This window comes from Bubalus kerabau, chromosome 18 (assembly GCF_029407905.1).
Source record: "Bubalus kerabau isolate K-KA32 ecotype Philippines breed swamp buffalo chromosome 18, PCC_UOA_SB_1v2, whole genome shotgun sequence".
Taxonomy (NCBI): Eukaryota; Metazoa; Chordata; class Mammalia; order Artiodactyla; family Bovidae; genus Bubalus; species Bubalus kerabau.
In genome coordinates this window covers 66,030,209-66,043,500 of record NC_073641.1, presented here as the reverse complement: position 1 = coordinate 66,043,500, position 13,292 = coordinate 66,030,209, and the positions used below count along the sequence as shown (strand labels likewise).

The following is a 13,292-nucleotide window of genomic DNA, read 5'->3' as shown; positions in this document are numbered from 1 at the left end:
TAAACTTTAAATCCTAGGCCCAATAAAGGCTGATCCCCGGCAGAACTTCATAGAGGCAGGGTTGATGGAAATGAATGTCCCTGTCCATTCCATATGAAAAACAACCTTTATAACATGTCGTTTCTAATATGTGGTTTTATAATAGGTTAGAGGTGCAAAAGTAGACGATGGAAATGGCTTGTGAAAAATTGAGGATATTTTTGTAGCACTTGATAAAATAGCCTACATGCCCCCAAAGGATAGACTGATGGTATATTTAAAGAATCTTGGAGCAAAATGGATGCCAAGAACAGTCCAAAGCTTAGTTTAAATGCTGCATCTTTGCAGGGGTGCCCCCGGTACCAGGTGGCAAAGGGTCGGGTGAAGGTGAAGGGTCAGTTCTGTGGCCCAGGAGCCACGCGGCCTCAGGTGAGTCCCTGCCTCGCAGTCCTTGTCTCTTTATCTATAAAGTGGCTCAAAAACACTTCTTCTGCTCCCTTCAGAGGGCTGCTGTGAGGCTTGTAAACGCCAAGGAGCCAGGCCGTGCGCCTGGCACAGAGAAGCCATTCAAACAATGGTATAAATGGTCCGTGGGTCTGCCTCACAGCAGGGCAGCAATTCTATGGTCCATTGAGCTTCAGGGGCCAGAGGGAAGGAATGAATAAATGAAGGAAGGAAGGGATCAATGAGTGAACACACAGCAGTTGTACTGGGGCAGGGGGTGCAGAGCCAGGGGATTTTATATAATTACTGTATTTAACAATGACACGTGGAGGGCAGAGACACTGCCCGTTAACAACAGTGTCACAAAACGGCCTGAAGTCTGTCCAGGCAAGTTCTAGTTCTGAGAGTGGCCAGGTCTGGCTGTTTTCTCTTCCTGAAATCAGCAGCAATTCTTAAGTCACAGGAGGCAAGGAGCAGTCTGCCTGGGGAATGGAGTTTTCCATCCAGGTTTTGTTTTCTCCACACAGTGCTTTTAAAATTGACATCATAAAACCCGGGAGGCATAATATGAAACTGAGGACCTCTGGCTGCTCTTGAGGAGTCTGGGGACCTGGGAGACTCCAAGACCTGGGGGCGGAGGGTCAGTGCTGGGGCTGCAGAATGGAACCCCCCACTGCCACCTGTCTTTTTCATGACGGCTACCCTAACCCTAGGCTGCAACCTGAATTGTCACTGTGATACTGCGATTTGTAATAAGAAACATATAGTTAGTTTTCATCCCTGTTCTGTCACAGAGCTCCTAAAACCCCTGACACTTCCTAAGTGAAGAGAGCAATAAAGGCGTCTTTTGTTAAGTTACTGAGGTGACCTCTGGACCTCACTGAAGGGTGGGAATGCTGAATTCCAGAGCTGCCATCCCTGTGGTCAGAGGGTGGAACTTTTTGTCCCACTGCGCTGAACTCCAGGAAGGAGAAAGGTGCTGGAGGTTGAATCTATCAACAATGGCCAGATGATTTAATCAACCTGCTTAAGTGAAAAACGCTCATAAAGTTCCAAAGGATAGAGTGTTCAGAACTTCCAGGTTGGTGACCACATGGAGATTCAGCAAGCATGCTCAGCTCAGAAAGAGCTCCATGCTCTTTACCCAAACCTTTCCCTACTCTCCCTGTGCACCTCTTCCATCTGAATGTTCCTGAGCTATGTCCTTTACAAGAAAGCTTATTTTCTTGGACTCCCAAATCACTGCAGACAGTGATTGCCTGAAATCAAAAGATGCCTGCTTCTTGGAGGGAAAGCTATGAGAAATCTAGACAATGTATTAACAAGCAGAGATAGCACTTGCAGATAAAGGTCCATATAGTCAAAGCTACGGTTTTTCCAGTAGTCATGTATAGACGTGAGAGTTGGACCATAAAGAAGGCTGAGTGCTGAAGAATTGATGCTTTCAAACTGTGGTGTTGAAGAAGACTCTTGTGAGTCCCTTTGACTGCAAGGAGATCAAACCAGTCAATCCTAAAGGAAATCAATCCTGAATATTCATTGGAAGGACTGACACTGAAGCTCCAATATTTTGACCGTCTGATGGGAAGAGCCAACTCATTGGAAAAGACCCTGATGCTGGGATAGATTGAAGGTAGAAGAAGGGGGCAGCAGAGGATGAAATGGTTGTATGGCATCACTGGCTCAATGGACATGAATTTGAGCAAAGTCCAGGAGATGGAGAAGGACAGGTGAGCCTGGTGTGCTGCAGTCCATGAAGTCACAAAGAATTGGACATGACTTAATGATTGAACAACAAGGACACTCTCATAAGTAAAATGTTTGAGTTCTGTGAGCCTCTCTAGATGATTAACAAACCTAAGGAGGGGATCCACCTATAGCCCAGGTCGGAAGCAAGGGTGACAACCTGGACTGGAGATTGGTGTTGGAAGCAAGGGTCAAGGGGAGAGTCTTGCAGGACTGAGTCTATCAACCATGAGATCTGATGCTATCTCTGGGTAAATAGTGTCAGAATTGAGTTGAATTGTTGGTCATCTGGCTTGGTGTTGGAGGAAAAAAAGCTGCTTTGTGGTGAGGGGGGAAAAAGGCAGAGGTTGGAATCGATCAGCAGTATCATTAGCCAAGAACTGGTTGAAACTATACAGTGTCTTGGTTTTTTAGCCAAATTATAATGAAAATCTCACCCGAGGATTCTTTTTCAAATATTTTGAATTCTATTTAAATTTATACCGTATATTTATTGGATCATAAGTAATCCACCTAGCTCTCTAACGGGCTGCAAATTCTCTCACCATGCCTTACACATGGGGCTCCTGCAGTGTAGGCGTGACACCTCAGGGACTCTGAGCAAGAGGAAAACATTAAAAATAGTAAAAACACAGCCATCGTCCTCCTGCGGCTTACAATCCATAGTCTTTGTCTTGCTAACACCTCTGAGAGTAATACATCTATACTTCTACTAATTCTTATAACAATAATATTTGCATTCTTGTTTATTTTTTCCAAGGATGACAGATCCATCCTAGCCCTAGCCTGCCGGCCCTTGGTAGGTACGTCCACGATCACCGAGGCACACGTGGAGAGTGCTTGACTTTGATGGTACCCTTCCTCCTGTTTTGTTGCAAACGCCTATGGAGTACTGAAGGATGCTGATGACTTGGTCAGGTCCCATCATCTGGTCCTCCAGCAGTGGCCTGCTCATCTGCTCGACCACTTTTGAGGGTCTGTTATCCATTTCGGCTCCATCAATTTGGTTGCTGGTAATCAAAACTGCACAGAAATTTCTAGAGTCTGTCCCAGTGCAGCTGTACCACTGGGTCTGGATAATGTTTTCTGTAAGTGACTGAAGCTTTTCCTAGTGAGGCCCAGAGTCTACATGGCTTTGGGGACTGAGGCTCTAACAGGGACGACTTTCACAGCACCACCTGCTGTGGTTTCTAGATTGCAACTGATAAAAATTAATAGTGTTACATTTTGTTACTATTTTCAATAGAGAATTTTGTATCAAATCTTGCAAAATTAGGCATTGTGCAGCCTACCCCATTCTTTTTGAATCTGAGTCATGTATCTGATCTTCTAATTAATTAGCTATTTCTAGTACATGCGTGCTTAGTAGCTCAGTGGTGTCTGACTCTCTGTGACCCCATGGATTGTAGCCGGTCCGGCTTCTCTGTCCATGGGTTTCTCCAGACAATAATACCGGAGTGGGTTGCCATCCCCTTCTCCAGGGGATGTTCCCAAACCAGGGATCAAACCCGTCTCCTGCAATGTAGGTGGATTCTTTACTGTCTGAGCTACCGAGGAAGCCTTCTAGTACATATGCACTGCATAAAATTCCAAATCTTAGTAGGCAAACAATAATTTAAAATATCTAACTGCATGTAACCATTGGTTTTTGCAAATATAAGGCCCTTTATACACAGTTAGTGGATGGACCCTTAATTCACAACATATCCCACCCCCCATGCCTGTGTGTGTGGTTCCTTAAAAGTCAGTCAGGTTGCCTTAAGTTAGCATGGTTATCAAACATGGTAAACCAAAAGAAAATATTCGATACTCTTGTATATCAGGACTTATGCAAAGAATCACCATAATCTAAACTTTAGTCCTATGCACATCTTAAATACTACCCAAACAAGACAAGCTCAGTGGAGCAGGCTCCCTGCCTGAAATGCACACCACGTTCTGCAGGCTTCATTCATTACACCACATGGCCTGACTTCCATCTCATAAACGTGAGTAAGCCCTTTAGCGTGACACTGGCATTATAAAACCAGATGCCTGTGCCCTCAGGAAATGAGGGGATTTGCTTTGTGCTACAAATGTATCCAGACAAAGGGGCTAAAAGTTATCCACTGCCCAGAGGTGGTAAGGCATCACAGAGTTTATTAAGTCACTGTTCACTGTGAAGACGTGTGCAATTGAAACATCAAGACATTAAAAGAACCCTAAAATACTGTGAGCATCTTTGAAAATTTTTTTAAACTTCAGGATTTGACCAAGGACTTTCTGAAAGGAAATGATATATTTTGCCTTCATGGTTTTCCAGAGGGCCTTCTTAAACAGCTACATCACCCCAGGATCCAGGGATATGGGTGGGATTTAAATGCAGAGACTCAACAATGAGGCACAGGGAATCCGTGTTCAGTTACTAATTACATAAACCATGTATGTCATCAGGAAACCTGACGACTTCATGTCTGGTTCCCACTAAACTGTTTGCTTGCCTGGATTTCTTTGTCTAGTACTGAACTTTCTTAGTAGGGAGACTTGAATAACAACTATAAACTTGATCATTCAGTTTCCTGACTTACAAGTGGGGCTAATGACACCCACTTTACAGAGCTGCTGAGATGAGAAAATATGACAAAGTCGCTACAAACAAATAACCCTTAAATAGTCCCCCCTGTTGCTGTTGCTGCTGCTGCTAAGTTGCTTCAGTCCTGCCAGACTCTGTGCAACTCCATAGATGGCAGCCCACCAGGCTCCCCCATCCCTGGGATTCTCCATGCAAGGACACTGGAGTGGGTTGCCATTGCCTTCTTCAATGCATGAAAGTGAAAAGTGAAAGTGAAGTTTGTCAGTCGTGTTGTGTCCAACTCTTAGCGACCCCATGGACTTCGGCCTACCAGGCTCCTCCGCCCATGGGATTTTCCAGGCAAGAGTACTGGAGTAGGTTGCCATTGCCTTCTCCAGTCGTCCTTGTTATGGGATGCTAAATCATTTTCCCAAGTAAAGCAGTGAATGATAAAGTGGACATGTAAGCCCATCTCTATTCTCAGTGTCATGATCTTTATAAAAAAATTTCAAAACAATTAAAATTGAATGATTCTTGTCAAAGTACAAGGAAAATGTAAAATAATTGAACTTTTCCAAATTCTCAGTTTTCTCAAAAGCCAGAGGTTTTATGTGTTGGGTTGACAAACCAACCAGAATTTGGAGGTCTGAATACACAGCTTGAGTCTAACACTGACTAGTTATGAAGACTAAAGTTCCTCTGGTTGGAAGAGGTTGAGGCTCTGAATCTGAGGACTGGGCCTGAGAGCCCAGCTCAGCCACTAAGGAGCCCGTGTCCTTGTCCTGATGACATACTCTGAGGCTCAACACCCTTCTCTGTCAGAGGGAGCTGTTATCAATCATCACACAGTTGCCAGAAGGAGGCAAGATACATAGAAGCATTGAACCCAGTGTCTGGAACTTGGCATTCCTAAAAATTACACCCACGATGATGATGGTAAAGATCCTAAGACAGTTCTTCTCAGAAGAAAGGAGCTCCAGGGAAATCTGCTGGTATGCATGAATGTCTGAGTCTCCCTAAAATTCATATGTTGAAATCCTAACCCTCAAAGTGGCTGTATTAGGAGCTGGAGCTGCTACGGAAGTGACTGAGGTTAAATGAGGTCATAAGGGTGGGGCCCTGATCTCATAGGGTTAGTGTCACTTCATGCTCACCTAGGAAAAGCCACATGAGGACACGGTGAGAAGCTGGCCATCTACAAACTAGGAAGGGAGCACTCTCCAGAAACTGAATGGGCCAGAACCTTGATCATGGACTTTAGCCTCCAGAATTGTGAGAAAAGAAATTTCTAGTCTGTGACATTTTGTTACAGCGGCCAGAGCTGACTAACACACCTGCTGACAGACCAAACAGTAGAGGCTTTTGTCTCTTTTGGTTTCAGCTCCCTCTCAACATGGGTAGATGAGAGCAGGTGATGTCAGAGCCCCTGACGGCTTGAACATGTGGCATTTGGTGCCTTATACACGAATGGCCTCCATCTGCTCCTGTTTTCTCCACAGCCACCCCATCACATCCCATTCACCCCAACAGGAAATCTCACCGCGTACCCAATTAGAGCTCAATTCTGTTTGTGCATCCCCACTGCTCTGTGTCCTGGACCACATTCATTACAGCGTCATTCATTAGGAGTCAGAGCTCCTGGGGACACAGAGCCCACCATCATTAGCACTAATTGAAGCTGGATTCCCAACCTGCTGCATTGTGCTGGCCTTTTGCAGTCCAAGCTCAGGCGTCCCAGCTGACAAAAGACCCTTTGAAGGTCGGGCGCCTCAGGACACAAAAGGCAGTGGTCTATTTACATGAGATAAGCTGAGTGAGGGACTGTCCCACAGGGGGTTGGGGGTGGGGCAGCTCACAGCTGCACTGTGCGAGTACCGGGGTTTCAGTGGTCCCAGCCTGTCTGTCTGCACAAGGTTTTTGCCTGCTATCTGGGTGAGCGGCGGGAATGACTGAAGGAGTGGTCCTTTGTCCCAGGAATTACCTGGAAGTTGGGGTTGGGGTTGGGATACGGCAGCCAGGCGGACCGAGAGTTCTCCTGGTACTTGAAGGGCCCGTTAAAGGCCTGAGAGATGGCGCTGAGGTTGAAGACGCACACGGCAGAGGCGGCGATGCTGTTCCTGTGGAAGAAAGAGGAGAAGGCGGGTCAGAGAGCACCCTCGGAGGTGAGCTCTGCTCCCCACGACAGATTCTGGGTGCCTAGGAAACACCTTCTAGGGGAACACTCAAGATCAGCAGGAATAAACGCCCTACAGATGAGGCTGAAGCAGTGACGGTGCTCCTCTGGGTTTTTTTTCCTCCAACATTTCACTCTAGAAACAACAGTATTTAGCAGTTATGATGCTTGTAATCCCACAGACAGGATGGAGTCCACACCCAGCCGGGGCGGAAATGATAGAAGCCTTTGAGGAGCTGTATGTTATGCCTTTAAAATTCCTGGAGGAAACAGAGTTCCTCCTCCAGGGCATGGGCCTCCCATCACCTGGCAAGGTTCTCTCCCCACACTCTAATCTGGGCACTTTAGCTGGCAGTGGGGTGAGCTGCTGCTGCTTCTGTCTGTAAAGGCCCCAAATAGTTGTGAGTATTTGTCATCTTTTAAAAATAAACAACTGAAAGCATTTTGCAACAAGTGCCTGTTAGAGATCCTTCACGTATATGTACATGTATATGTGAAAAGTATTTTAAATTCAAAGGGTCAAAGACAAATATTTGGCAGAGCACTGACATAGGACCTCTTGAAGCTTTAATTCAGAATTCAGTCTTTGCAGGACCGAAGGCGTCAATGCGAGGCTCTCAGAGTCCAAGGCCCTTTTACTAAGTGGAAAAAGCAATATTTTTTTTTTTTTGGTTAAGTAAATCTGCATTATGAGCTCAGCTATGGTTTTAAAATTTCATGTTTATGCTATTAGCCAATAGTATGTCTACTTATAAACTGTATTTCCTAAGGCAAAGAAAAAGCAAGAAACTATAAAATGTGAATGTCTACCTTATCCTTGGTTCATCTGAAAAACACAAATAGGTGGTAGATATCTACAAACTCCAACTCATCTAAGCTTCTTAAGGGAGGGGACAGTCACTGACCAAATGAGGTTAAGACAACTGCCCCAAATCACCCAGCCACTAAATGGGGGAGTTGGACTGAACCCCCAGGTAGGTTGGCACCAAAATGGAAATTTTGAATTCTTGGTGACAGCTCTGTGTGGAGAGTAACAAAAGACACCCTGTGGAAGGTTGGAGCCTTGAGAGCAGGTATACCTGTTCCCTCTGGAAGCCCCAGAGAAGAGAGTCTGAAGGGAAGACTCACCCCCACTTCTGGAGGATAAAATGATAAACAATAAATGTGAATTCATTACTAATTTTACTCTTTGCATATTACCCTTGGAAAACAAGAAGATAAGCCAAAAATGTCTAAGGTAGAATTAGCCTTTGGACATGTGAGTAGACTTCAGCAAGAACAAGAAGACAAGTATGTTAGAATGAGGACGGCAGACCTCCAGACCCCCAGGTGGGATACCACCCGGGAACCAGGTGACCACTCCTAGGTCCTGGCACAGCGACAGCGAGGGGCTCACTTCTCTGAGCCCTCTGCTAAGTGCCTGACAGGGAAGTTCTTGTTGGTCACAGGGAAACTCTAGTTCCTGAGGCCAGCCTGACTTCACAGACATACGGACAAAGGTATAGGGAGGTGCCTGAGTCCACATCACAGGCTGAGGGGAAAGAAAGCAGGACCAACCTAGATAGCATATTCAAAAGAAGAGACATTACTTTGCCAACAAAGGTTCATCTAGTCAAGGCTATGGTTTTTCCTGTGGTCATGTATGGATGTGAGAGGTGGACTGTGAAGAAGGCTGAGCACAGAAGAATTGATCCTTTGGAACTGTGGTGTTGGAGAAGACTCTTGAGAGTGCCTTGGACTGCAAGGGGATCCAACCAGTCCATTCTGAAGGAGATCAGCCCTGGGATTTGTTTGGAAGGAATGATGCTAAAGCTGAAACTCCAGTACTTTTGGACACCTCATGTGAAGAGTTGACTCATTGGAAAAGACTCTGGTGCTGGGAGGGATTGGGGGCAGGAGGAGAAGGGGACGACAGAGGATGAGATGGCTGGATGGCATCGCTGTCTCGATGGATGTGAGTCTGAGTGAACTCCGGGAGTTGGTGATGGACAGGGAGGCCTGGCGTGCTGCAATTCATGGAGTCACAAAGAGTCGGACATGACTGAGCGACTGAACTGAACTGAACTGCAGGGGGCCCTGGTGCTCCTGCCTTTGACCCCATTGCTATGGCTCTTTCTTGGGAAGGGAAGACACTTATCCCCCACCTGCCTGCATCCATTTCCCAGTTCACTGCACTCATTCACTCTGAAGGGCACTGGGTGGGGTCTCTGATGTCAAACTGGATGCCCCAGGGGCTGTCATTCTGAGTATCCCTGACACGTGTTGGTAGACACTTCTTCCCACCTCCTGGAAAGCAGAGCCCCATTGGTACAGGTTATGTGTTCTGTGCACACAACGCACGCATGCACACACACACACACACACACATGCACTTTCCTGCCTTTCCTCTATCGTTTAACTTGCTGCAAACTGAGAAGGGTGAGGAGGAAGGACACGAGTGACCACCCCCTAGCAGCTCTTCACCCACTCTTCCTGGGATGGGTCTGCCAGCCAGAATTGCACATTCACCTTCCCCTGTTGGTCCCTGCAGGCAGTGGTGGTTAGCCCAGGTCTGGTCTACCATGACCTTGTGGACAAGTCTGCTGAAAGCTGGGGTCTACAGTGACATATCCATTTGGCTAATAGACCTTCAACCACATGTTGCAAGCTGGCCTCTGTCATGGATAATACTGCTGTATCTAATGTTCTGTTTCATTTCTTTCCCTGCTCAGAGCCTAGGCATGTAAGAGTGGCTGCACCCCCTCCCTCCCCCCAGGTGAGCCCAACAATAGGGGAACTTAGAATCTGCTGGAAGCCACTGGAAGAAAAGTAGAGGTGTTCCTCTTAGCTCTTTGTCTCTTAACAAAAGAAGAAATATCAAAACGTTAACCCTCCCCTACTCCCACAACTACATTATCTGAAAGCCAGCATTTTTAGATTCCAGGGGAAGAAAAAAAACAGGCAAATCTCTTCAGAGACTCTGTTGCAGGAAGGTACTATTTCCTGCAGCCCAATCCATGCCCCAGTGTTGAGAAAATCACTGAGCTCTATCTGGAGAAGACTCTTGAGAGCTCCTTGGACAGCAAGGAGATCCCACCAATCCATCCTATAGGAAATCAACCCTGAATGAATATTCAGGAAGGACTGAATGATATTCCTGAATATTCAGGAATATTCATTGGAAGGACTGGTGCTGAAGTTGAGGCTCCAATACTTTGGCCACCTGATGCAAAGAGTCGACTCATTAAAAAAGACCCTGATGCTGGGAAAGATTAACAGCAGAATGAGAAGGGGGTGACAGAGGATGAGAAGGTTGGATGACATTGCCAACTCAACAGACATGAGTTTGAACAAACTCCGGGAGATGGTGAAGGACAGGGAAGCCTGGCGTGTTGCAGTCTATGGGCTCACAGAGAGCCAGATATGACTTAGAAACTGAACAACTAGGGACAAAATGAGCTGGAACACTGAACTTTATCCCTATTCCCCAGTGCTGGAGACCAACAAACCTATGAGCCTAAGCACTGGAAAGCTCAGCTAGGGCAGTTTTAGCCATCGGTTGGTTCAGAGACAGGACACAACCGGTACCTCAAACTGTCATTTTCTCTCCATTTCGAGCATGTTTTGCCAAGAATGCAGTCATCTCCTGAGGGAGTAAGAGCAAGGCTGAGACAGGAGAGGGAGCAGAGGTGAGACGTATGCCGGGATTTGCAACAGATAGATCAGAAAGCAGTTCCCAAGACCTACTGAGAATAAGTACTGGAGAGAGATGTGGAAGGTCTAGTGATTCTCTTCCTGTTAGTATAAGGTCTCTGTATCAGATTTCCAACATGATGAGCATCTTCAACACTAAGCAAATATTCTGGAATAGTCTGAAACCTATCTTTGCAAGTATCTAAATAGACCACTCACCCTCCTGGAATGGCCCAGACACAGAACTTCCACAACTTTTTAAATTGTTCCCTTTTGCCCGCAGCCAGGGGAATGAACATCTCAGTAAGCCAAGCTCCCATTGTGTGTAAAATTGATGTCAACAGAGCCAGTGAACATTCATCTTGTGCAGCTTACACTATTTCTTAAATAAGGTTTTGGAAAGCAAATCAACTTCAGAAGCTATACATTGATTTTTTTTTTCCCCCAAAGAAACTTATCAAGGAGAGAAAATAACCTCTGGGGTTGAAAACCAGATTTACAACAAAGATGGTCCTGGTGGGGTGGGGGTGAGTAGCGAGTCATCCATTTTAGTCTTGTTTTTCTAACTTTACATCAGACAGAAGACTCCTCAGGAACAAACTTGTTAGAAAGCAAATGTTAACACTTAAGCTCAGCAGGAAAAATGGGAGGGAAGAATAACAAGGAAGTAAGATGCAGATGATGTGATTCTTCAGAAATGCAATTCGTGGGCAGCCTTCCCAAGTGGTTCAGTGGTAAGAATCCCACTGCCAATGCAGGAGACACAGGAGACCTGGGTTTGATTCCTGGGTCAGGAAAATCCCCTGGAGGAAGAAGGGGCAAGTCACTCCAGTCCTCTTGCCTGGAAAATCCCAGGGATAGAGGAGCCTGCATTCATGACTACAGTCCATGGGGTCGCAAAAAGTCAGACACTACTGAGTGACTGAGCATGCACCATTTGGACATGAAAACAGAAGTCAACAAGACTTGGGAAGCTAATGAGACATCATAGACTGACCGACTGTCCCAGTAACCAATCTCTTGGTCTCGTGATCTGGGACAGACCTGTACACTTGGCCATCGCACCTCCATGATTGGCATTCTCAACTCATCCTGACTCAGATCCTTTACCCTGGACACAGATATCTGGCTTTTATCCAAACCATTAGGTCACCAGATGAGAGATTTCAAAGGTGATGCAAAGCAGAAATCACCCTGCAGAACCATCATGCCCACTGCGAAGGCGGAGGAAAGTGGAGCTTGAGTCTCTGTAATTCCTTGCGGTGGGTTTCATCTCATGGAGTCTGAGCACCTCAGCTAAGGAAGGGAATTAAGTGTGGGGTCCCACCACACTCCACCAGAGTGAATGTGAGTCAGGAAACTGTACATCCTGTACTTAGTCCAAATAATGTCAGTTCTCAAGGAAGAGTATCTCCCCACAAGAAATAAAACACTATATTTTTTTTTCCCAAAAATACTTTAAAAGTAGAATCATTCTTTTAGAAATGTCTAAGTTAGTCATCTAATACAATAGGGTAAGCCTACTTATGTGCTCTTCCTACATGTGCAGTTCAGTTAAGTTATGTTATCACAAAGATCAGATTCTCCAGACAACACTGGTTTCATTATGCAAAGATGCATGACTTATGTATAGGGTAAAAAAAAAGACCTAGAGAGGTAAGATGGGGAGGGAGGGGACACATATATAACTGGCTGATTCATGTTGTGGCACAGCAGAAGAAACCAACACAATGTAAAGCAATTAACCACCAGTTAAAAATAAATTAAAAAAAAAAAAGACATCTAATATATTCTAGCATTTCAGAATGTGCCCAGAACACACTAGTAAATCAGAAGGAAAAATTTACAGAGAATAATTTGAAGCTACCATAACAGAAGGATAGATCAAAACTTTCTGAGCAGCTTTATATTCCTAAGACCCATCTCAGAAATCACATCCCTTTAAGTAGCACTGAATTCATACTCAAATTTTTTTTTTTGGCTGTTAGCCCAGAGAAAGAAGAAACATCTCTGTTAAAGCAACTTGCAAAGCTCAAAGGGCAGAGAACAGTAGAGTCATTCACAAGGAGCGGAAGAGCAGGGCAAGAACGATTTGCAGTTACATACACATTGGTGGTGAAGATGCCGTAGATCAGATCCAGCTCGGGCAGGAAGAAGGTGCCCTGGAGTTCATGGTAGTAGAAAGGCACCTCACCCGGGCGGGAGCAGTTGAGGCGAGCCTTCATGAACGTGGTCCACGTGTCCTCCAGCAGGAAGCGGCCCCCTATGTCATTCTTACACACGCGGGCAGCTCGGGAGAACACGGTCTTCCCACAGTCATGCTCCACGGCATTTTCTCGGAAGAAGAAGTAGGTGAAATTTCCGATGTCATAAGAGGACACGAAGTTTGGTTCTAGAAACAACAGGAAAGAAGAAAAGGCTCAGCCCACTGGACAGCACAGCGAACTGCTCAACATTATGTGACAACCTAACCAGGGGAAGAATGTGAAAAAGAAAGAGACACATGTATCACTGAATCGCTTTGCTGTACACCTGAAACTAACACAGTATCACAAATCAACTATGGTGGTGGTGGTTTGGTGGCTCAGTTATGTCCGACTCTTCGCATCCCCCATGAACTATCACCCACCAAGCTCCTCTGTCCAAGGGATGTCCCAGATAATACTGGAATGGGTTGTCATACACTTCTCGAGAGGATCCTCTGGACTCAGGGATTGAATCAGAGTC

At 45.7% G+C, this 13,292-nt stretch overlaps 1 protein-coding gene across 2 annotated transcripts in view; it reads right to left on the bottom strand.

The window, feature by feature from the left end:
• Positions 1-13,292, bottom strand: part of SEMA5A (semaphorin 5A) — a 570,854-nt gene that overhangs the window by 162,658 nt on the left and 394,904 nt on the right. For both annotated transcript variants that reach the window (XM_055554473.1, XM_055554474.1), the window contains exons 9-10: positions 12,672-12,957; positions 6,702-6,837 (exon numbers count right to left, since the gene is read on the bottom strand). In XM_055554473.1, the coding sequence (XP_055410448.1) occupies positions 6,702-6,837; positions 12,672-12,957 (422 nt within the window). The remainder of the gene's footprint in view (positions 1-6,701; positions 6,838-12,671; positions 12,958-13,292) is intronic.